The 22,924-nt window shown below is 44.1% G+C and overlaps 1 protein-coding gene and 1 pseudogene across 1 annotated transcript; one reads left to right on the top strand and one right to left on the bottom strand.

The window, feature by feature from the left end:
• Nucleotides 1-10,186: 10,186 nt before the first annotated feature.
• On the top strand, nucleotides 10,187-10,634 carry LOC127218783 (60S ribosomal protein L21-like; annotated as a pseudogene).
• A 2,901-nt stretch (nucleotides 10,635-13,535) lies between these two features.
• LOC127218781 (ribonuclease SLFN12-like) lies at nucleotides 13,536-20,076 on the bottom strand. Its single transcript, XM_051179760.1, is given in 6 exon segments — nucleotides 13,536-15,361; nucleotides 15,948-16,064; nucleotides 17,572-17,688; nucleotides 17,691-18,576; nucleotides 18,578-18,638; nucleotides 19,761-20,076. Coding segments are annotated over 6 exon segments (1,869 nt in total). The 5' UTR covers nucleotides 19,898-20,076; the 3' UTR covers nucleotides 13,536-14,810.
• Nucleotides 20,077-22,924: the final 2,848 nt, after the last annotated feature.

Genomic DNA, 22,924 nt, shown 5'->3' with positions numbered 1-22,924 from the left:
TGACTTTGAAAAGACTGCAAAAGCTGAGGTCTTAGGGATGAGTGCCAACAGATGTGGCTTGGCTTGCAATTCCATCACATACTGTTGCAAAATATTCCTTAACACTGTGTAAAGATGTGTCACCGTGATTGGTTTAATAAAGAGCTGAATGGCCAATAGCCAGGCAGGAAGGGGTTATGCATTATTTCTGGTGACAGAGAGGACTCTGGGAAGAAGAAAGAGTTACCAGCCAGATACAGAGGAAGCAGGACATGCAGGAGGAGTAGTAAAAGCCAGGAGCCACAAGGCAACATATTGATTAATAGAAATGGATTAATTTAAGTTATAAGAACGAGTTAGAAACAACCCTAATCCAAGGCCAAGCATTTATAATTAATAAGAATCCTCCATGTCATTATTTGGGAACTGCCTTGTGGGATAGAGAAACACTCATTAAAACATACTATTGTTATATTTATCTGGATATTTAGAAATGCCTAACCCTATGTCTTTGCTAACAGAGCAGGGATCATTTACCTTATATGAGTCTTAGTATAAAGGGTTAAATAATTCACTAAGCACTTAACACTATGCTTTGGCTCACAGATGTCCAGTAAGCAAAATTATACTAATTGTCATTATGTCACAATGGGTTAAGTAATGAATACCAGACACAGTAATAGTGTTATCAAGTGCAGACAATCAGTCATTAGATAAGCTTACTAAAAAAGAGAGGTACAGAAATGTACATGGAGGAAGAGAAGTTGAGGATTTTTTTTTCATTAGTGTGGGAAAGGCTTAACAATATTTACCCTAGATGAGAGTAAGCCAGTAGCGAAGTGAGAACTTAAGGATGGAGGAGGAGACTGAGTGACTGAAACAGTGGAATCCCGAAAGTCGAGATTTGGAAAAGATTGTGGCTCAGAATCTGGAAGAAGGCGGTGAGGTTAGGTTTATAGCTATGGGGGGTGGGAAGTAGGGAGAGTCTTCTACTGCCTTCCCTTTTCCTCTGGAAAGAGGCTTTTGCCAGAATGGCAGGAGGAGAAATGTAGTGCTATAGAGTAGAAATAGTTTGAAGAAATATCACAGCTACATGGGGAACAAAGGATGTGCACACAAATAAAGATGCTGCAGAGAAAAGGAGTAAGCTATGTGTCTTCGTTACTTCTCTGCCTCTGTGATAAAATGCCTTGGCAAAGGCAACTTAAGGAGGGCAGGGTTGGTTTGGCTCACAGAAGTACAGATCACCAGAGCCAGGAAGTCAAGGCAGCTGGAATTTACACAGCCCAGTCACAGTGTAACCCACCCACGGTCAGGAAGAGGGAGCAAGGAATGCCTGTGCTCAGCTAGCTGGCTCTTTTTTTTATTCAGCCTAGACACCACCCACAGCCTGGAAATGGTGCCAGTCTCCTTTAGAAGGGGTCTTCTCAATGAACTCAGTCAGCACAATCACTCACAGATATGCCTGCAGATTACATAACTCCTCGGGTGTGTGCCCTGAGGCCTTTCTCCTAGGAGATTCCCCTATCTCATCAAGCTGACTGTTATACCACATCTTCATGTGTCCAAAACATATAAATTTACAAAATGTAATAATGACTTGAAAAAGCAATTCTATAGCAGGGCATGTACATCATGATAGTATTTGCATAAAGACAAGGGGTTGAAGAGATGGCTCAGTGAATATGAGTGTTTTGCTTGTATGTATATCTGTGCACCACCTGCCTGGTGCCTGTGGAGGTCAGAAAAGGGCATCGGATGCCTGGGACCAGAATTATGGACAGTTAGGTGCTCATTGCCATGTAGATGTGGGGAATTGAACCTGGGTCTTCTGCAGAAACAAGAAGTGTTCTAAACTGCTGAGCCATCTCTCCAGCTCCATATAACAGAGCTTTTAGGAAGTTAAATCTTAACAATGTCATATGACACAGAATAAAGCTATAGTAGAGTTTGATAGGCAGAATGCCTCTCAGGAGGAAATGGTTCAATAGTAAATAGTACCACTCAATGAGGACCGAAGAAAGGTGATCTTTGTCTCCCTTACACCACCATAAAAACTGTTGATGAAAGATTGGACCCTCGATGGATGTGTGTGCAAAGTAAGGATGGGGCACACAAAACTCTAGATAGGCTGGAGCAATACACTTCTCAAAACAAATCGGGACTGGCTCTCTTGGGGCAGAACCATAACAGAAGGAAACAGAACCATAGAACAAGTGATGTTTGGGAAACAGCAGTCACAGAGCCCTTGGCTCTTTTCCAATAGCTTCTAGGTGATAAACTCCGGGTTAGATAGTTAACAGTTCTATTTCTGTCCCTTGGTGCCTCAGTTAAGGACAGTAGCTAACAGGGGTTGCTCAGAGGCATCTGCAGAATCTCTTCCAACATTGTAATTCAAAAATTGCAAATGGGGGCCTGAGGCACTTGCACTAACTTGAATCTGCTAACTGTGACAGGCTCTGCGAGCACAGAAACCTGATGCGGAGTACTGCACCTGTGTCCTCACATGCAGCGGTCCCTGCGTGCAAGCGTGATTGCGTGTGGTCCCGCGCCTACCCCTCCCTCCTCCGTCCCTCACTCCTCTGCTCCCCGCCTCCCTCTCCTCTCCCCTCCCCCCCCAGTGCTGGCCTGGTCAGGCTCACACCCACCTGGATCATCCCCTATCACTCATGCTTTTTAAGGAACTTGCCGCCGAGCCTGATAAAATACCCGGGCCTTCAGGCAGGAGAAAGACACAAATACACACACGTCACCTTGGCTTCTGAGCTGCTCAGGCACCAGGTCCCGGATTTGGCGGGCTAGACCTCGGAGGTGCTGGTCGGGAGCTGAGGGGCTCTAAGCACCCCGGGCCTGACCTGATTCCTGTTTCCAGTGCATTTGCCCGGCTGGCACTAAGGTCCGCCTTTCCTTTCCACTGGTTGGCTCCTCCCGCCAAAAGCGCGGAAACGAAGAGACCAGTAGAAAGTCTATTAAATACCAGGAAGCTTGGAACTCAGAATGTGTTTGATAAACTAAACTTTAACAATCCCAAACTTTAGATACATTGAGCTTCTGATTATTCCTGGCGTTTTTAGTTCCTCTTTTGGTCGCCGCCGCCATTCTTACTCGTCCCTGCTCTTCCTCTCTCCCAGCCCTTCATCACCTGCCCATCGTTCTGCATTTATCAATCTATTCATAAACCTATAATGAATCACACGCGACAGGGTAAAACTCATTCAAGAGGAGAAAAGCTCTTCCCAGGCCCTCCCCCTCTGCCTCCCGCCTCCCATTCGACCCTGGTTCCCTCGAAGGTCGCACCGGGCTCTCACCGCTTCCAAACTCCCTGCCTCCAAACTGCCCTGCCTGGGCAGAGTGGGGTTGCGGGGAGATCTCAGTTTCTCGCTCCGCTTCCGGTGGCCGCTTCGAAAAGCAGAACTTGGAAACAGCCACAAATCTTTCCCTTCCAGAACTCAGACTCTGGTACAAATCCTGCCTGGTCTGTGATCGGGTGGCGTTGCAGTCGTGAATTGGTCACCTGCTTAGAGGACCAGGCCTGGCTCCCACGTGGGTTTGGCGATGGTCGCAGGGAAATGCTTGGGTCAGCCCTTCTAACTTCCGATCCTTTCATGGGGGGAAAACGAAACTGTAGGAGCTTTTCTAGCCAGCTGGAGGGTCTTTGGCACGCTGACAGCTTGAGCTCACTGTTGGTTTGGGGATGGATTGGATTATCTAGCTGCCGGTCTCTCGTCCTGGGCGGTGGGCGGAACTGCTCACTGCAGACGCGGCCCATTGGATGGCAGCCCTGAGCTATACTGCCTCTGCCTGCAGGTGGAGTTCTCTGCCTTGAAAGCCTTTATCAGGATCTCACCCCCTGGCCTCAGAGGTGAAAACTAACCATCATTAACCCTTCATCCTTGCAGGTCTTTATAGGTTGTGTGTCCTTAATGCATGCACACTTACAACACAGGGTTAACACAGTTAGTGGCATTATGATATGCATTCTAGTTCATAACCTGTTTCTCCATGGTTCCAAACTTTCCATTTTAGTATACCTTCATAACACTGTGTTTAAGTTTTCCTTTAAAATGTGTATTTTTTTCCAGATTGTTTGTATGATCGAGGATCATGCTCTACAGTGTTGAAAGAAAAAGACTGTCAACCTAAAATTCAACCCTTTCTCTCTCCCTCCCTCCCTTCCCCCTGCTTCTCTCCCATCCCCTCTCTCTCTCTACCCAGTATTAGAAAATAACGAAGTTCTTTCCTGACAAAATAATTCAGCAAAGGATTTGTCATCAGCAGATCTTCATCACATGAGCTTTTAAAATGCAGATGGAACCTGGTATCCGAGTGACACTTGGAATCACATGAGTGAAGCCTATACTCCAGGAGGAATTATGTGGGGGTTAAGGGGTAGTCCTTCTCAGAAACACAAATGACCAATACAGACTTTTAAAAGTAATGATGTGTAATCATCAGGGAGATGAAAATTCAAACTGCTTTGAGACTCCATCTCACCCCAGTCATAATGGCTGCTGCTAACCATGCAGCTCTTTTTATTTTATTTTGAGACAGGGTTTCTCTGTAGCCTTGGATCCTGTCCTGAAACTAGCTCTGTAGACCAGTCTGGCTTTGAACTCACAGAGATCCACCTGTCTCTGCCTCTCAAGTGCTGGGATTAAAGGTATATGCCACCACCTCCCTGCTAGCTATGCAACTGAGACTTAAAAAAGGATGTGGTATCTGATTTTATCTAGAAAGTCGCCTGCCTAAGCATGAAACTCAGCAGCCAAGCACAAATAGCAAGTAGGGTAGTCGGTCAGGAGGTTATGTTCTTGAATGTACCAATATGTAGTTCTATGACTTTGTTGAAGCTTAGGTGGCTGTAACTGTGGGTTATTTCTGGGCCCTCTTTTATTCCACTGGTCCACACGTGTGGGTTTTGTGCCACCACCACACTGTTTCTGCTACTATGGCTCTAGAATACGATTTGAGGATTGGGTCTCATGGAAACTCCAGCATTGCAATTTCTGCCATAGGTCACTTTAGCAACTGAAGGCTGGAAGTGGCAGGCAAAGGTATGACTTTTCCTTTTAAATACAGACTTTCTCCTCTGCCTTACTGGACCCAGGGCAGCTCCCTACATGAAACTGTGATAACTGGTATTGATTAGCACCTAGGATTCACAGAACTGTGTACAGGAAGACAGGAGGTTTAGCTTCTCTCATCTTTTAGGTCTTCCTGAATGTCCTACCTTTTTTGTTAGATGCCTTTTAGCCTTCTTGAATGCAACCCTTCAACTGATCCAAGAACATATATCTTCTTCCACAAGAGTGCTGTATGCCAAAGTGGAAAAGAAGGACACCTCCAATGTTGTTCTAGAAATATGACCGTAGGGGCTGGAGAGATGGCTCAGAGGTTAAGAGCACTGGCAGCTCTTCTGAGTTCAATTACCTGCAACCACATGGTGGTGGCTCACAACCATCCATTGATGAGATCTGGTGCCCTCTTCTTCTGGCATTCAGGAATACATGCAGGCAGAACACTATACATAATAAATAAATAAATAAACGAAATAAATGAAGAAATAAAGAAATATTACCCCAAGAAGAGCCTCAAATTCTGTGATGTAGAGACTCCAGGACAGACAATTAGTGTTCTACCTGTTTATTCATTTAATGGGGCTGGAGAAAATGGCTCAGAGGTTAGAATCACTGATCATGTTACTAGAGGACCCAGGTCTTAGTCCTAATACCCATGGGGCAGCTTATAGCCATCTGGTTCCATAGGATCCAATGCTCTCTTCTGGCTTCTGAGTACAGCAGGAATGCATGTGTCTTCTCAATCCTGAGGCAAGCCAAAGATATGAGCTTATTTCCAGGCGACTCAGATACGGCCTTTTGGCCCCCTGGCACCTCTCCGTATAACAGTTCAATGCTTCCAGTATTCTAAGCCACTGTGGAGTATTGATTGCCTCAGGATCTAAGGGCAACCAAGGAAGAGGCCCTTCACCTATACTCAACACTCCCACATGCCTGTGCTGTTTCAGTTTATTCCCAATGAAACTGTGTGGAGTACTGTCCTTGACTCAGTGGACGTTTCCTTTTACATCTCACCACACCCTGAGCCATAATTCATGTTTACCTTTAAATGGATTATTTCTGACACTTTGAGAGCAGCTCTTTTGCCAGTGCCTCCCAAACAGGCCCCTGAGTCCTTGTGACACTGTAACAGGGCAAAGGTTTCTCCATCTTGTCTCAGCTGAAGCCATCTTGATTTAAACTAAAACTGACCCCTCTTTTCCACCCCCATGCCCTGAAAAGTCCTGTGGGAAAGCCCTCAACTCTGTTCTAGAAGCTCAGGTGGAAATCCCCCAGCTAATTGCATGTTCTTGGTGCGTGCTAAACTGCTTACTTGCTTTACTCTGCCAACCAGGATGTAATTTTTGTGTGCTCTTTGTCTTTAAAACCCCCTGTGCTATGCATTCGAGGCTGCTCTGTGAGAAGTGTTTCTTTTCAAGCTTAACACAGACTCTCACTTCGAACTTTGGTCATGCTGAGTGGTCTTCGAGTCTCTACTTGCAACAATAGCCTTGCCCATGTACATTGAGAGTCCTTGACTCTAAGGAACAGTCATTTACCTCAGCACATAGATGGTCCCTTCATTTGTGGGCCTAAAAATTAGACTCTTAAGATATTCTATTAACATTCTAAACATTCTGGCAGCCACAGGACACTGGGCATACCCACAAAAGGCTCAGATAACCCAACACATGGTAATGTATTAGGAAATAACTCAACTCAGGACAGTGGGCTTTGGCTCCTGAAGGAAAAAAAAAAAAGCCATCTTAAAAATAGGGCCCTCCCTTCCCTTGGGACACATGTCCTAGCTTTGGGAGCCTGAAGTATATTCATATCATTGTGGATACTTTTTCATTGCTCATGTTTGCTATTTCCCTATCAGGAAAGGTAGTTAAGGACATTATTACTTTTTTACCCAGTGATTTTCCCATTTTAGGTCCCTTCAAAATATTAAAAACTGACAATGATCTTTATATTAGTTAGAGTTTCTATTGCTGTGAGGAGACACCATGACCACAGCAATTCTTATAAAGGAACACATTTAATCTGGGTGTCTTACAGTTTCAGAGATTTAGTCCATTATCAACATGGTGGGACATGGCAGTGTGCAGGCAGATATGGTTGGAGAAGGAGCTGAGAGTTCTACATCTTGATTCACAGGCAACAGGAAGTGAACTGAATCTACAGTGAGTGTAGCTTGAACATAGGAGACCTCAAAGCCCACCCCTACCCGAACACCCTACAGTGACACACTTTCTCCAACAAGGCCAAACCTAATAGTGCCACTTCCTATGAGCTTATGGGGGTCAATCACATTCAAACTGCCACATTCCTTCATGCATTGCCAAGTCTTTTCAAAAAGTTTGCCAACAGTTTGACATAACCTACATTATAGGCATCCCATATAACCCTCAGGGTCAATCTTTTACAGAAAGAGCTAATGAACAACTTAAACATTATTTAAAAATAAAGGAGGGGGCCAGGCATTGGTGGTACACATCTTTAATCCCAGCACTAGGGAAGCAGAGGCAGGCAGGTCTCTGTGAGTTCAAGGCCAGTCTGGTCTACAGAGTTAGTTCCAGGGAAGGCTCCAAAGCAATACGGAGAAACCCTGTCTCAATTTAAAAAAAAGAAAAAAGAAAAAGAAATCAAAAAAAAATAAATAAATAAAAATAAAGGAGGGGAGGAAGATAATATGGCTACTTGTTACAATATTTTATGTTCTGTTATATGTACTTTAAATTTTTAAAATTTGGACAAGTATGACCTCACTGATGCAGAATATTTTTGGGTCCCTCCAAAAATAATTCAGGGTCAGGGTCCTTTGCAGAAATGTTGTGCCTGGCCAACTGAATGACCCAGCTCTAGAAATTCCCTGGAGCCGAAGCTATTTGTACTTTTTCCTCAGGGTACCAAAAGTCCGTGTGGGTACCTGAAAGACTGAATAGACCTGTGGAAGACAGACAAAGAACGTCCAAAGTATCTACAGAAGATACGCTGGAAGAAAAGAAAGTCAACGGGGTGATGGAGTTGTTGAGCCATGAAGAATAGAGTCCCCCCCCACCAACAATGACTCAGATGAAGAAACTAGTGACTGAGGGAAAATAATTGATAACATCTTAGGTGTGCCTGCTTAGTTGATATTTCTTGCTAAGTTGTCCTTGTTGAATGCATCTGTTACCGCTGAAGCATGTTTGGCCTTATGTCCCTGATCCTCCTGTGCTTCACTGTGTTAACTGGGAAGAAAATGACATCTCCACTTATGTAAATGACTCCCAGATAGTGGACGTCTCCACTGCTAACCATATTGCTGTCCAGGTAAAATTTGTCAGATGATAATTTGAGTGTTGATGTTAACCATTCAAAGTTAGATAAGTTACCCTCTCCCATTGCTACACAAAACCTGGCAAAGATTTTTGGTCATTATTTTTCTGCCTTTAATTGGACTCCTAAACTATGGTCCATAGGAATATCTCTGGGATTTTTGTTGTTGGTGGTGGTTATACTAGGAAGCATTATAGCCTAAAGAATAATTTGCTACTCCATGTCTGCTTTGAAGACTGACTTGCATACCCTAAATTTTAAAAAATAACAACAAAATAAAATGGGGGGAATTGCAAGGAATCATGGAGTTGGCCTGGCCTAGCTGCCTCTAGAGGCATGAATCACAGGTTTTCCAGGTTGGAGTCCAAGGCTCCTGGTTGTACAATGTGCCTTCAAGTTCCTGAGAGACCAAGGTACTCCCTCAGACTGTCAAGCATTCAGGCTGCTTTGTATTTCTCTGGATATTCCCTTAGTAGTCAAAAACATGTGGAAGCAAGACAGGACAATTGGTCTTAGACATTAATCTCATTTACCTATAAAGTTTGCAAATACCATATCTCCTGGCAACTACAATTGTATTTAATTCTGGCAATTGTCATTATATTCTGTTTCTGATGACTGTATCTCAATAAAATTGTCAAAGCCTCCATCCTTAATTCCTTGCCACCATATCAGGTGACAGTGGCCTGGTAAGTAAGCTTGGGTGCTTACAGATAGCCCTCACCAGCCTTAAATTCATTTGCAGGCTTTAAGGAAACAGTAGATCCCTCAGCAGATGAATGACGAGCTAGGGAGCAGTGGCTAGGCATTGTCTTGACAATTGATTAGTAAAAGCTGAACTACTGTGAGAGCTGGATATCAGGGAACATTCATAGGTTTCAACTTTGCCTGTCACAGCCTCTGGGTGAGGGAACACCCAGAGAGGCAGTCATGAAAAACAGGAAGCCCAGACACTAACAAACCAAAGGTGCAAGTAACAGAATCTGGGCTCAAGGTGGGAGGTGCATACAGAGAGCTAGCCCAGTCCTCAGTGGCTACTGATATCCTGGAATTTGGTAGCCCCGAGCCTGAAGCATCTGGGTCAAATTCTGGAGCCATCAGCCCATCATGTACTGTTAAAGACCTGGAGAACACTGATGTTCCAGGGCTGTACAATATACCCACTGCTGTGTTTCTGTAGCAGGGTGGTTAATGCTGAAGTGTGAGGAAATCTTCTCTGCTTACATTGATTACAGTACTGGGGCTTTTTCCCATGCTTCCAAACACCTCAAAGTCATTCCCAGTGCAAGCATTTGCCACCTTAAGTGGATATGATCTGAAGATCTCAGAAGGGTGAGACTGCCCAGCCCACAGAATGCAATATAGATATGACCAGCAGGGGGTGCTGGTACACAAAGAAGGGAGTGAACTGCAGCTGATCAGTCTGGTACAGATGCAGCCACAGCATAAACCACAGGAAAAACAAGAGTTCATAAGCTTGACAGACGCTCCCCTTCCTCCACGATGCAACCCGAAGCCTCCAGCTTTCAAAAACCCAGAAAGAAACTGCCCCACACACATTCTCCCTGTGATTCCCTTTTTAAAAGTACACATCTAGTGTAAATAGCAAGTTCCAGATTAGCCAGAGCTACACAGTAAGACCCTGTCTCAAAAATAAAACAAAATACAGAAACTATGAATGTATATAACAACTGAGCAAACCATGCCTAAATGACTCATGGGTTATTACAGAAATCAGAGAGAAAACTAAAAAAGTCCCTAGAGTCAAATGAAAATGAAAATATGGCCTTTTGGCCGCGGCAGCCATCTTCCAGTAACTCGTCAAAATGACAAACACCAAGTGAAAGAGGGGGGGGGCACTCGCTACATGTTCTCTAGGCCTTTTAGGAAGCATGGAGTTGTTCTTTTGGCCACGTATATGCGAATCTACAAGAAGGGCGATATTGTAGACATCAAGGGAATGCCCCACAGGTGTTACCTTGGCAAGAGTCTACAATGTCACTCCAGCATGCCGTGGGCATCATTGTAAACAAGCAAGTTAAGGGCAAGATTCTCGCCAAGAGGATTAACGTGTGGATTGAGCACATCAAGCACTCTAAGAGCAGAGACAGCTTCCTGAAGCGGGTGAAGGAGAACGACCAGAAGAAAAAGGAAGCCAAGGAGAAGGGCACCTGGGTTCAGCTCAAGCGCCAGCCTGCTCCACCCAGAGAAGCACACTTTGTGAGGACAAATGGGAAGGAGCCTGAGCCCATCCCATACGAATTCATGGCCTAATGAACAAAAAAGAAATAAAGACCTGGACTGTAAAGAAAAGAAAATGAAAATATGACTTTTCAGAATGCATGGGCTCTGACCAAGGCACACTTGAGGGGCAAGTTTATAGCTGTGAATGTTAACATTAAAAATAAAAAACCTCAAGTAAATAACCTCAACAAAAAACGAGAACATCCAAACTGAGAAGCAGTAGGTAGTAAGAAATAATGGAGAACAGGGCAGATAAACTGAAATGGAGATTAAAAGAACATTATAAAGTATCAACCAAGCAATGAATTGATTCTTTGAAAGAAAGAAACAGAAAACTTAAATGCTTCAACCCTATGTAAAGGACTATAGGCAACTAATGAATGTTGATAGGAGGAGAAACAGGCTTCCCCAGGGACAAACACATCAATTCATTACCTTATACAAAATGGTCAGCCCTGAAAGTGCGTACATGCAAGTAACACTACACAGACCGAATAGGGATGTTTAGGAATATATATGTATATACATATGTGCATGTAGCAATGATTAATGGAAATAGAGTAAGAAGGGGTAATTGGGAGGGTTTGGAGGGAGGAAAGGGGAAATAAAAAGTTAAAAAATCAGAGGTTAAAAGGGGAAGTAAAAGTCAGGCATAGTGATGCAGGCCTTTAATCCCAGCACTAGGGGAGGCGGATCTCTGTGAGTTCGAGATCAGCCTGGTCTACATAGTGAGTTCCAGGGCAGCCAGGGCTACAGAGTGAGACCCTGCATTAACAACAACAACAAACAGGTGAAATACAGACTGGTGCAGAATCACTGAAAATTTATATTTCATAAAACTGGGAAATCCAGAAGCAGGTAAAATCCTAGACACATGAGACCTGCCAAGAGGATGCAAACACTTTAAACTCGGACACAAGCTTGGGTTTGAGGGATCAAGTAAGGTTAAAGGCCTTAGACACCATTTCCTACTGAGAACTGAGCAGCTCTGGAACATGATGGTGATGGAAAACACAGGAAGATAGCAGGATGCATGCTGAATTGCTTCAGTGCGTCTTGGAGTGTGGCAGATAACCCAAAGCTCTGTGATTTAAGATGACTATTTGTCTGAAGTTGATGGTGGAGAGACAGCTACATCCAGGGCCCCTTCCTCCCTCTCCAGCCTCTGCGCCCCTATTGCTCTTTCTGTCTCTTCTCGCTTCTCTCCTGGACCTCTACTGTAGCCTGTCTCTGCTCTTCTCTGCCCTGGCCCCTCACCTCTTACACCCTGGGTCAAGGTCCCCAGGTGCAGGCAGGGAAGGGGAGGGAGGAGAAGAAGGAAGACAGGAGAAGAGGAAAGGAGGGGAGGTTTTCTTCAATGCACAGAGACCTGGTAACAAAGCAGCTTTTACACTTTCTGTGTCCCTGCGGATGTCTTAAAGACAGCATTTTTTTTTTTTTTTTGTAAGTTATTGAAAAACTTTCATATAATAGATCTGGATGTTTCCCCCTGACCCACTTCCTCAAGATCCTCCCTACTTATCGCGGTAAATAAGGATCAGGATAAACAAATAGGCCGGATAGATGTTTATTCAGGGAGAAATAACTTACAACCTAGACAGATGAACACCAGGAAATTCAACCCGATCCTCTCCTGTCCAAGTCAGCCAGAAAGAGAGCGCCTTTCCTGGCCCCCTCTGACCTCCTTCCACAGGTCACTCCGCCCATGGCTCCACCCCCAATGGGCGTGGTCAGTGCCACAGAACTATCTCACTACACCTACCTCCTTACCCACCCCTTTGTGTTCTCTCTCTCTCTCTCTCTCTCTCTCTCTAAAACAAAATAAACACAGAAAATTAGCTCCTTCATGTTTAATGTTTAAAACTGAACCTTGGCAGACAAATGAATAATGAAAATTTGGTGTGTATACACGTTGAAACTTTTTTTCACCAGCAACAACAAAAAATGAATTTATAAAAATGTTAGGAAATTGGTGTATAATGAAAATTTAGTCTGTATACACATTGGAACTTTTTTCAGCAACAACAACAACAAAAAAAAGAATTCATAAAAATGTTAGGAAATCGGCCCTTTGGCAGGCTGTGCCAAGACATGCCTGCCACTAAGCAAACGTGGGCAGGTGCAACAGTGAGTGCCAGAGCGTTATTGGGGGAGAGTGAAAGGCTGGGTTGGAGTGGGGACCCGAGAGAGGCAGGCAGACAGACAAGAGGAAGATGAGAGGCAAGAGAGGAGCAGGGGGCAAGAGAGGAGTAAGAGGCAGGAGTGGGAAGGGGAGGCAACCAGAGGAGTAAGAGACAAGAGAGCAGGCTGTACTCTGGTGGGCACTTTTAAGGGAAGCACATGTCACACAGCTGAGGGTGGGAAGGCACCTGGAGACAGGGGATGACAATGATTGCTTTGGCAGCAGAGGCAGGCTGCTGCTGTGGCGGAGACAGCTAGAAACAGAAAATACTGTGTGAGGTAGCCCAGGCTCAGAAAGACAAATAGAACATACCTTCTCAAATACAGACCTTCGCCTCTTAGCTACACCTGTGTATTTAGGGGAGTGGAGGCCAGGGAATAGAAAGAGGCCCATGAGAATTGGGCAAAACACTGGGGGCATGGCTCAGGGATAACAGTACCTCTTACTTCCTTGGTCTGCAAAGGTCTGAGTCACAACTCTGAAAACTACAATCCCAAGTAATCAAAACATCTAAAACCTAGAACTATTATTTGGGAAAACGATAAGAATTATTTAAAAGACATTGATGATGTTTTGAAATGATTATTTTAGGAACATAAAAAACTGGCAGAACATTTTGTTGGCATCTAAATTTTGCTAAGTATAACTTCCCACATATTACAATGAAAATTCATCAAAGAAAGATGAAGGAAAAAAACTGTATTCAGAAAGATCCAGATCTAAGAAAAAAAATTAGACGAGAAATGAGGTTGATTTTAAAAAATAAATTGTATTGGTTAAGAAAGAGATGAAAACAGGAATCATGGCTTTGGATGACTGGCATCTGTGAGCCACCAGCCCAAAGCCCCTGTCATAGGAGCTCTCATGATGGTCAACCTGCCTTTTGATGAGCTCCATCAAAAGTCAAAACAGGTACCACTACATATATCATAACCCTTAGGGTCCAAGTGTTGAGAAATGTTGTCCTTCACAAATGAAGATGTACAATGAAGACATTGCTTCCTTTATGAAGGAAACACCAACATTTCAAATTAAAGCACAATACACGCATATAAATTCAGTGCTGTAAATACCATAATAGGTGTTAATCTACAGCACAAACAATACTAGAATTCGAATATAAAACATACATCGAACCATAAGAGAACCATAAGAGAATAATATCGAACTCTTAAAGACATAGTATCAAGACTTCAAAAGGGAACAATGTTACAAATGGGAACTTGAGAACATGCCATTACCCCATAGAGAGTATTTGTATGGCCTAGTTCCTGGGATTTGTTGACATTTTGAAGTCTTACACCAACAGATACATTGTTTTTCTTCAAGATAAAATAGACAATTGTATTCGTTTCTATGTGTTTTTTACCTTTTCGGAAACCTCCCATATTTACTGTATGCTTCTGTGAGGAGTCTGTACTTACTTTCCACATACCCTGAGCCTTGCCTCTGCGATTTTGGAAATCACAGATGTAACAGCAATAACACAGGCAGCAGAGCAGCAACACTGTGACAGAACGTTGCCTATAGTGCCTTCATCATCATTTTCTTCACTACTCTAGGAAGAGTGTCTTCCTTGATTAAAGATACCATGAATTTCCTCAGCCAGAATGCAGAATGGGATACATTTTTGTTTTATATTATTTACTTATGTATTTATTTTGAGGCATGGTCTCTTCCTATAGCCCTGGCTTTCCTGGAACTCCCTATGTAGACTAAGAGGACCAGCCTTCCTCCAAGTGATACAATTAAAGGCATAGGTCACATCCCCTTACAGGAACACATTTTTAAAGCACCGTTTGATCATAGTCTTCTTTAACGGCCAATCCCTTTCCCAGAATTTCATTTCTATTTTTGTGAAGTTATTCAAAGACGCATTTCCATATACTTATCCAACGAGAGAACATTATCATAAAGCATGAAATATCATTGCATTATAGTCCATTTCACATGTCAAGAAGTCTCAATCATGATCTAGGACATTCCTCAAAAAGTAAAGTATCTAAGGCTATATGTTTAAAATTTCAAGGTAAACTGATCATTATAGTTTTATGTCGGGACACCGTCTCTACAACCTCAGCAAGAGCTTTCTCTAAGTGCCTTACTGTCTTGGTTGTCAGATAATAGGTTCTAGGGTAACTTATTTTCGAGCTTGAATCATATAGAGACACTGCCCTATGACCCAAGTATACTATCTTTATCACCACACCGACTTTCCCAGTGTAACCGCCAAGATTTACCAGCATCTGCTTTAAAGTTAATGCAGTTTGTTTACAATAGTTCTTTAACTTAGCACCTAATTCATTCAGAACAGTGCTGTCGTCTTCCAGCTCCCCGTCTCCCAGGACAAAGCAATGAAGGGTCAGAAGACTGTCCTGGGAAATATGAAGCAAATCCAAGATGACTTCCTGCTTCTCAGGCAAGCCAGGACCCAGAGTCCAGCTCTTAGAGGTGACCAGCGTTCCTCGACGAAGTGAGGCCAACTCTGTCCAAAGTAACTGCTCGTATCTCCCCTGTTCTGGGCACAGTTCCATGCAGAGGGCTTCTGGAGAGCACGTCACCTTTCGACACACGGCTAGAAAAATAAATAAGTATACCAATTAAAAAACAAAACTGCTGGGAATATCCTGTGTGAGCCATCACCAAGCAGCTAGTAAGTCCCCCACTTTCATCATCACGATACCAAACAATAATAATTCAGGAACAGGAGGGCAGCAGGTGCAAGGGTCCTGGGACTTAGAACTCAGGCTCTGCTAAGAGGGAGCATTGCAAGTGGCTGAACACTCACATCCCACCTTTTCTATAATCCCACAAGGCAGGCCAGGCTTCCCTGGTGAGCAGAGACTGGCAATCACAGTGAAAACCCATAGTTCTAGAAAGCCTTGAGTTTGAATACACACTGTCACCTTCTACCTGTCTGGTTAGCATTGGAGAGGAAGTCTACTTTGCCCTCCTATGTTGGGATGTGGTATGTACTAGTCTGTGTGTGTGCTTGGCTTGGGCAGGGTGGTGTGGGGTGGTTACTATTTGAGAGAAAGTTACTCCAGGGACCTGAAAAAGTATCACTCCCAGTGAGGAAGCTTGAGGCCTTGAACCCTGGTGGGGCAAGGAGGCTTGAACATAGTCACAGCAGCCACTCTAGAAAGTTACAGTGACACTACCTGGAAGGTGGGCCCTCTGTTGCTGAGCTTCTGGAATGTCATGAACAAACGATCTACTGAGATGGAGTGGTGGGATGCTTGATTGAAGGGTCTGTTTATCTTTTCCCTTGGAGAAACCTGAGAAGACAAAAGTTATTTTAAATTTCCCCCAGGCCGTAGTGTTCAATAACAGTGCAATGTGTGTTAAAAGTCTCAGTTGAACTGTGTTTACCTAAGCGGTAATGGGGTTAGAGTTTGGTGTTAGATTTTTTTGAGGACAAATACAATTTTCAAAATGACGCTTACACTACACTTACAGAAAACGTAACAGCACAAAGTGCACTGGGCTAGTGGAATGTATGGGCAATTCCATGGGCCTGTTTTACTTCCTCATTTTTAAACTAGAGACAGGCATTCACATAGACCATGCTGGACACAAACCACTACTTGGACCTTGGGCCAGTTTTATGATTTTACAGAATGGAGGTGATGGAAGCCAGAACTTCTAGATGCTAGACAAGCACTCTATCACCTCAGAAATGTCCCCAGCTTTGCTTTCTTTCAAAGCAGTTATATCCAGAAGCAAAGAAGGCTGGTGGGTTTGTGCAGAGATGAGGATGCTCTGATTTTCAGATGGTGTAAAGTTTCTGGTGCTTGTTTCAACTAAGGCTTCCTGTTCCAAAGGAGATAAAAGGTCAGCATTTTCCTTTCCTTCAGAGGAAAAAGTATGGTTCCATTTTGAACTGTGAGAGGAAGGAAGAAGCTTTAAGCAGAGGGGCCGATGGGAATAAAGTGGTAAAGGACAAAGGGGCAGATTAGAGGGTGTGGTTTCTGAAGTGCACACTGGTCATCACAGGCACAAAGCAATGGAGAGAGTACATGGTGGGCCAGCACATCCAAATGCCCGACCAAAGGGACATTCCCTTCCCATAACTTGATTTTCTAATGCATTTGTCACTGTTAGTGAAAGATGATTGACACAGAAAGCTGGCAATGAGAAATGGGATCAGTGCAGTGGGTCCTTGGGGGACAGGCTACAGAAGCCATTGCACTAGGAGGGATTTTGACAAACAAGCTAGATGTAGTCTGAGAAGAGGCAAGGACAACTCGATAGGGAACTCTGGGAGGATGAGCAGAAGTTCAGGAAGCAGAGAGGACAGTGTCCACAAAAGGCTCTGCTCGTCAGCCTTCTGATGGACATGGGACTGCCAGGGAGGCCAGGACTGCAGGCCACTTTCAATGTTCTGTGACAAAATGTTGGGCTGCGTTCTGCCCATGGCCTTGTCTTGGCAGAGATCTCAGTTTAAGCCACTGTGAGAGGTGGGAACAGCCTGGAGGGGAATTATGAGGTGGGGGCCCCTTCCTCTTCCCACTCCAATCCTGTCCACTGGAGAAGCAGGCTATATCACAGTTGGCCATTGTGCAGGAAAAAGCTCATAGCATACTGAAAGCGGGTAAGGAGCATTCGATAGCGAATCTCCTGAGTGGGCAGAAGGGAAACAGGAGGTTGTCCACTCGGGATTGTATCTGGCAGAAGTCAGTAAATCAGCTGTTGAGACATGAGGAGGTGTGATGTTCCCTAGTCCCACAAATCTTCCAACCCTCTGTCCCAAATGTAAAGTGACTGTTTTGCCCCTTCCTCAACCTGGGGTGGAGTCCATCTGGCGCTTGACCCATTCCTCCGCAGTAAACCCCTTCACACGGCCGCCTTCCACATGCCAGGATTCCGGATCTGCAGTGAACACGGCACAGCAGAATCTCCCACTCTGAGTGCACAGACATATGAACACACAGCTCCCTGCCTGTGGACTTGGATGAATTTGCATGTGTACTTTATCTTCTCCTGCTCCTCACAGAAGTGAGCGACAGGCAGCTGTCGGATGCACTCCTCTATTTCACTCTCTAGGTGCACCAGATCATTCTCATTGGCTTCAAAACCAATTACTTCTTGGTTGTCTCCATCCAAACCAAAGAACAAATATCCCCCTTCAGTGTTTGCAAATGCAGAAAAAGGTTGAGGGAGAATCGCTAAAATCTTTTCTTTAATCTTCTTTTTAGGGCACATTTTAACTTCAGCATATTTCGACTTAGTGAAACACAAAGTCTCCTTGTAGGTCAACTGTTCCTTGTTAAAAAACATGGCGAGCATTTCACGTTGTAATTCATCACAGCCAAATGATCCAGGCCAACTTAGTCTTGAACCTGACATCCCTTTAGCATATTTCTTTTCTTTGAGGAACTGCACTGCATCAGGAGCTTTCAGTTCATGGGACAATGACAAACTTCTCACATAGAAATTGGTTTTCCAGGTGAGGACACGCTGACCAGACATATCCGGGATCCATTGTTTCACAAAAATTAAAAAGTAGTCTTTGTCCTTCATGTAGTCTAGGTATTTCTGAGAAAGTGGAAGAATGTTACCAAAAGAATTTTCCAAATCCAGTCCCATTCCATCTCTGGTGAAGGAGTAATTGGAATTGCTGATGTGAGCCTTGACCACGCCCCCTCCAGAATTCACCAGAGTGCACACAGCCTCTGAGACACTTTGGGCCTCTCTTTTCCTTAGTTGAGTATCTTTCATTTTCTTCCTATACATCTCTCCAAGTGTGATTTCTCCCACAGAGAGAACCAGTTCTGCATAGTCTGTCTCCCTGATCAAGGCTGATGCTCATTTTGCTAGCACTTGCTTTGTTTCCCAGACGACATTGTTTCCTGTAAAAGAGACAGAAATCCATTACAGTAGACCTAAGCAGTGAGAGCCAGCTCTGCTTCACAAGACACAGCGCAACAGTCTGAGCTGCTCTGGGCAATTAAGCGTGAAGGTCTGAAGTGATGTCTTGTTTAGGAACTGTTGGGTCAATTCTGAATACAATAACTAGTAAGCTTGCACAATTTTCAGATTCATTGTTAAGATTGTATTTGATCATCTTCTAATATTTTGAACTAATAAACTTCTTTATGTATATTCATCATTCATGGCACTGTGTTATAGAAGGGACATATAAAATTGTGTAGTTTTGTTTGTTTTATTACTTTATGTGTATGAGCGTTTTGCCTGCATGTATGTATGTGTACCACAGGTATGCCTGGTGGTCATGGAGGTCAGAAGAGGGTGTTGAATTCCTCAGCTGGAGTTACTGGTGGTTGTGAACCACTGAGTAAGTGCTGGGAATCTGACCCAACCCTCTGCAAGGGTGACAACTTCTCCTCAGCACTTACCCAACTCTCCAACCTCTGCAGAAAGACACCAGAAGTGTGTGCTGCGCACTAAGCACATTCTGCTGTCTGACCTCTCTGTGATGTCCCCTTCCCATCTGTCCCCTATGTCCCCTTATACCGCTTCGCCACTTCTTTCATGTCTTATACATGCGCACGGTTTTAAGGCTGTGTAATAAATCTATAAACTCTAGGGAACCACTGAGTGGAAATATCTGAGGTTTGTCTTTCTGGAACTGGCTGGATTCAATGAGTGTGAGCATGTTCCGTGCTCTCCATCCTCCACAGTGGTGGGGATGGCACTCAAGGCTTGCGTTTGTTAGGTAGCTTTCTCCAGGAGGCACACCTCAGCCCTCTTTGTCCTTTAATGTAGGTGTTCCCCACCCTAAGTCTCCCTCCTGGTGTGGCTTCTATGTTTAGTGGGTTTTTTTTTTTTTTTTTTGTTTGTTTGTTTTGGCTCTTCATTTTCTCGGGACAGTTTTTTCTAATCATGTGAAATCTTATTTGTGCCCTTGTTTTGGAGCGCTTTGTTCCTGCTTAGGACCCTCTGTGCTTCTGACTTTCCCTCTGGGCAGCTTCCTAACTCCTTCCCATATGACAGTCAGTTAGTTCACATACTTTGGTTCCATCAGACGTCCTGGTTTGGCATGCTGTGTGCCCTGGAGAATGTCCCCTGAACACTCGAGTTGACCAGACCACTCTGTGAACATCTGTGGGTTCCCATCTTCTCCCAACATTGGGGAGTTTTCAGACATGATTTCTTCAAAGAACTTCTCAATTCCTTTGTGACCTCAGGTTCTGGGGACAAACACAATCACCACGTTAGCCTTCCTGATAGTGAGCCACATAATGTTGGGCTTTGTGTGGCTTGTTTTACATTTTTCAGTTCTTTGTTTCAGGATATTTGATCACACTGTCAAACCCAAGACCGCTTTATTTATTTGTTGGAAAACCCTGTTCCTAGTTTGGTGTGGCTCAGCCCTAGCACACACCTTTGCTCAAAGAGCTTTCTACTTGAATATTGTAGACTGGTTTAAACAAAGCCGACCATAGGTGAGGAGGCAGAGCAAGCAACTATTTAACAGGAAAAAACAACAACAACAACAACAAAAACCATAGAGACTAAGAGGGAGTCAGGAGGACAGAGAAAGAGACACCCGGGAAGTAGAAGGCTGGGACACTCATTAGGAGGAGTTTTGTCTGAGGCAGTGTAGGGGAAAGCAGGCTCTCACCCGAGCATCTGACTCCCGAGTCTTTGTCGGTAAAATCAAAGAATTGACATTTAGTTTAAAACAGCTTTTCCTATCATTTCCCCCTGGCTTAGTGGTTTTATTCATCTTTCTTCAGTTTACAGATTTTTTTTCTGTCTACTCACTCTGCTATTGGTCCTTTCCAAATATTAATACCAATTGATAAGAAAGAGGCTCATGTGAAAGGAAAAACATCACTACACAACAAATCAATTTTCTCAGTTTCATTTTCTGTGGGAGGTTGTTTTGAACTGCAGCTGACTTTGCTGTTCTGACACTAGAGGGCACTCACATGCAGAAGGACTGCAAAGACAAGGCCTTGTACAAGAGGAGCTGTAGGGATGTAAGAGGGTAAGATGGGGCATGTCAGTGTCTTGGCCAATACCAAGTAAATGCAACTTCTCATGCCTGTGCGCTGTTGTGGGGTAACCCCCACTGAACTCATTTGATTCCGGGGAATTGAGTTTAAAAGCAGAGCCCAGTTTGCCCTTGGCCCCAGCTTCAACCCTCAGCACCACCAAATACAAATTATCCTTTTGGTAGCTTTCAAGGAGGAACACACTGACCCTGTCTCAAAACAAACAAGAAACAAAGAAACAAAACAGAGGAACACTCTGGTTTGCTGGAAACATCCCATTATGCAATGCTCTGTAGCACATTTTAACTCTTTCAACTTGTAACCCCACTGACTGCTCCCTGCTACCCTAACTTCTACTACCATCATTTCAGTTTCTTTAGATCCCTTATATAAGTGAATGTATGCATATTTGCTTTTATGTGGTCCTCATAGTTACATAACATATTGTCATTCAGAGTCTTCCATGTGTTTACGAATGACTCTATTTCCTTCATTTTACGACTCCATTTCAGACCACTGTGTATACTATATAGTCTGTGCTTGTCATCCACCCATGAGTTCGTGCTTTGACTTTTTAAAAACATTCAGCAATGGCCAGGGATGCAGCTGTCTCTCTTTTATAATGACTTCATCTCCTCTTGAACAAACCCAGTAGCGTTTCTCACACTTGTTGAGGAGCCACTATGTTTTCCAATATCCACTCTAATTCACACTCTCAGTCACGCTGTGCAAGGTTTCCTTCACTCCATGTCAGTGGCAACATTTATCTTTCATCTTTCTGATAACAGCCATTGCAGGGTCAGGAGCTGGATAGAGAGGCTCCATGGTTATGAGCACCTGCTGCTCTTGCAGAAGACTCAGGCTCCATACATGAACATAAAATAAAATTAGTCTTAAAAAAGTCATGGCGCTGAAGGGATAGCTCAGCAGTGGACAGAAACGGCTGCTCCTCCAGAGGACCCTGGTTCAATTCCCAGCACCCACATGAGGACTCTCAGCCTTCTGTAACTCCAGTTTCAGACAACCTGTTACCCTCTTTATCTCTACAGGGCACCAGGAACTCACATGGTGTACATACATGCATGCAGGCAAAACAACCATACTAATAAAATAATCATGATGGAAGCAATGAATTACACAGTCATTGTGACCAGAGCAAATCATATTTCACTGTGCTTCTTGCATCTCCATAATTGGCGATTTTAACATTTTTGCCTAATGCCTCTCTTGCATCTGCATCTCTTGAGTCTGCTGTGAATGTTCCCCCAACCTCTATCCAGCCTTTGACTCCTGAAGAGATCAGGGCTTCTGGGGTGCTTCTCTTTCAGCACCCCAGCTGGGGGATCTGAAATGTATCTCTTTAGTCTGTTTTCAGTTTCCCGTATCTTTAGTGTGAGATGTAACTTCATGCTTCCCTGTGTAGAGATCTTTTGACAGTTTCTGGTTGTAGGGTCAGCTCTGGAAGTAGATGGGGCATTCTAAGGGGCTCTGGAGGTCTACCCAAACCCCTCCTCTCCTGCCTCAGTAGCCAGACTTAGAGCAAGCATAATTTGGCAGTATGTGGAGTTAGCAAGGTCAGACTTCATGTTTGTGGCACTGACAGTTAAACCGGGGTCTTAGGAATTCTGTAGTTGAGCAAGCATAATGCAGCACCCATAACCTCTCCCCAGCCCACAGACTGCTGAGCCGTCTCAGTTCCTCATTCCTTCCCAGCTCCTCCTGTCCAGCACCTTCCATAACAGGCCTTGTCCTGAGCCAGCATCCCCTGTCTGGGGACAGACAGAAGGGGACAGAAGTCTCATCTCACACCAAAGTGCAAAATGACAATGCCCCTGAGATTATTAAAACCCAGGAGTCCTACAGTGCAGTCACATTTAGAGAAGCTGTGGGCTAGCCTGGGACACTGATCATCTCAGATCAAGACCCCAGCTATCCACACTGTCTAAGGTTCATACTTCTACCTTCAGGAACACAGCTGAGACACAGTCCTTAAAAACCAAGGCAGACAACAGAGATCACCACTTTCCATAACTTAAGTAAAGCCTACTGAACTCCTGAAGCCTTAGGACTAATTTACCAGGTAGTTCCTTCTTCTCTAATTATAGCACTGACTTTGGGGGAAATTGCCTCAGAAAGGAACTGTGGGTTCAAGGTGTCTAGTCAACTATTTTTTT

This window comes from Phodopus roborovskii, unplaced genomic scaffold (genome assembly GCF_943737965.1).
Source record: "Phodopus roborovskii unplaced genomic scaffold, PHOROB, whole genome shotgun sequence".
In the NCBI taxonomy this organism is placed as follows: domain Eukaryota; kingdom Metazoa; phylum Chordata; class Mammalia; order Rodentia; family Cricetidae; genus Phodopus; species Phodopus roborovskii.
This window is presented reverse-complemented; position numbering and strand designations above follow the sequence as displayed.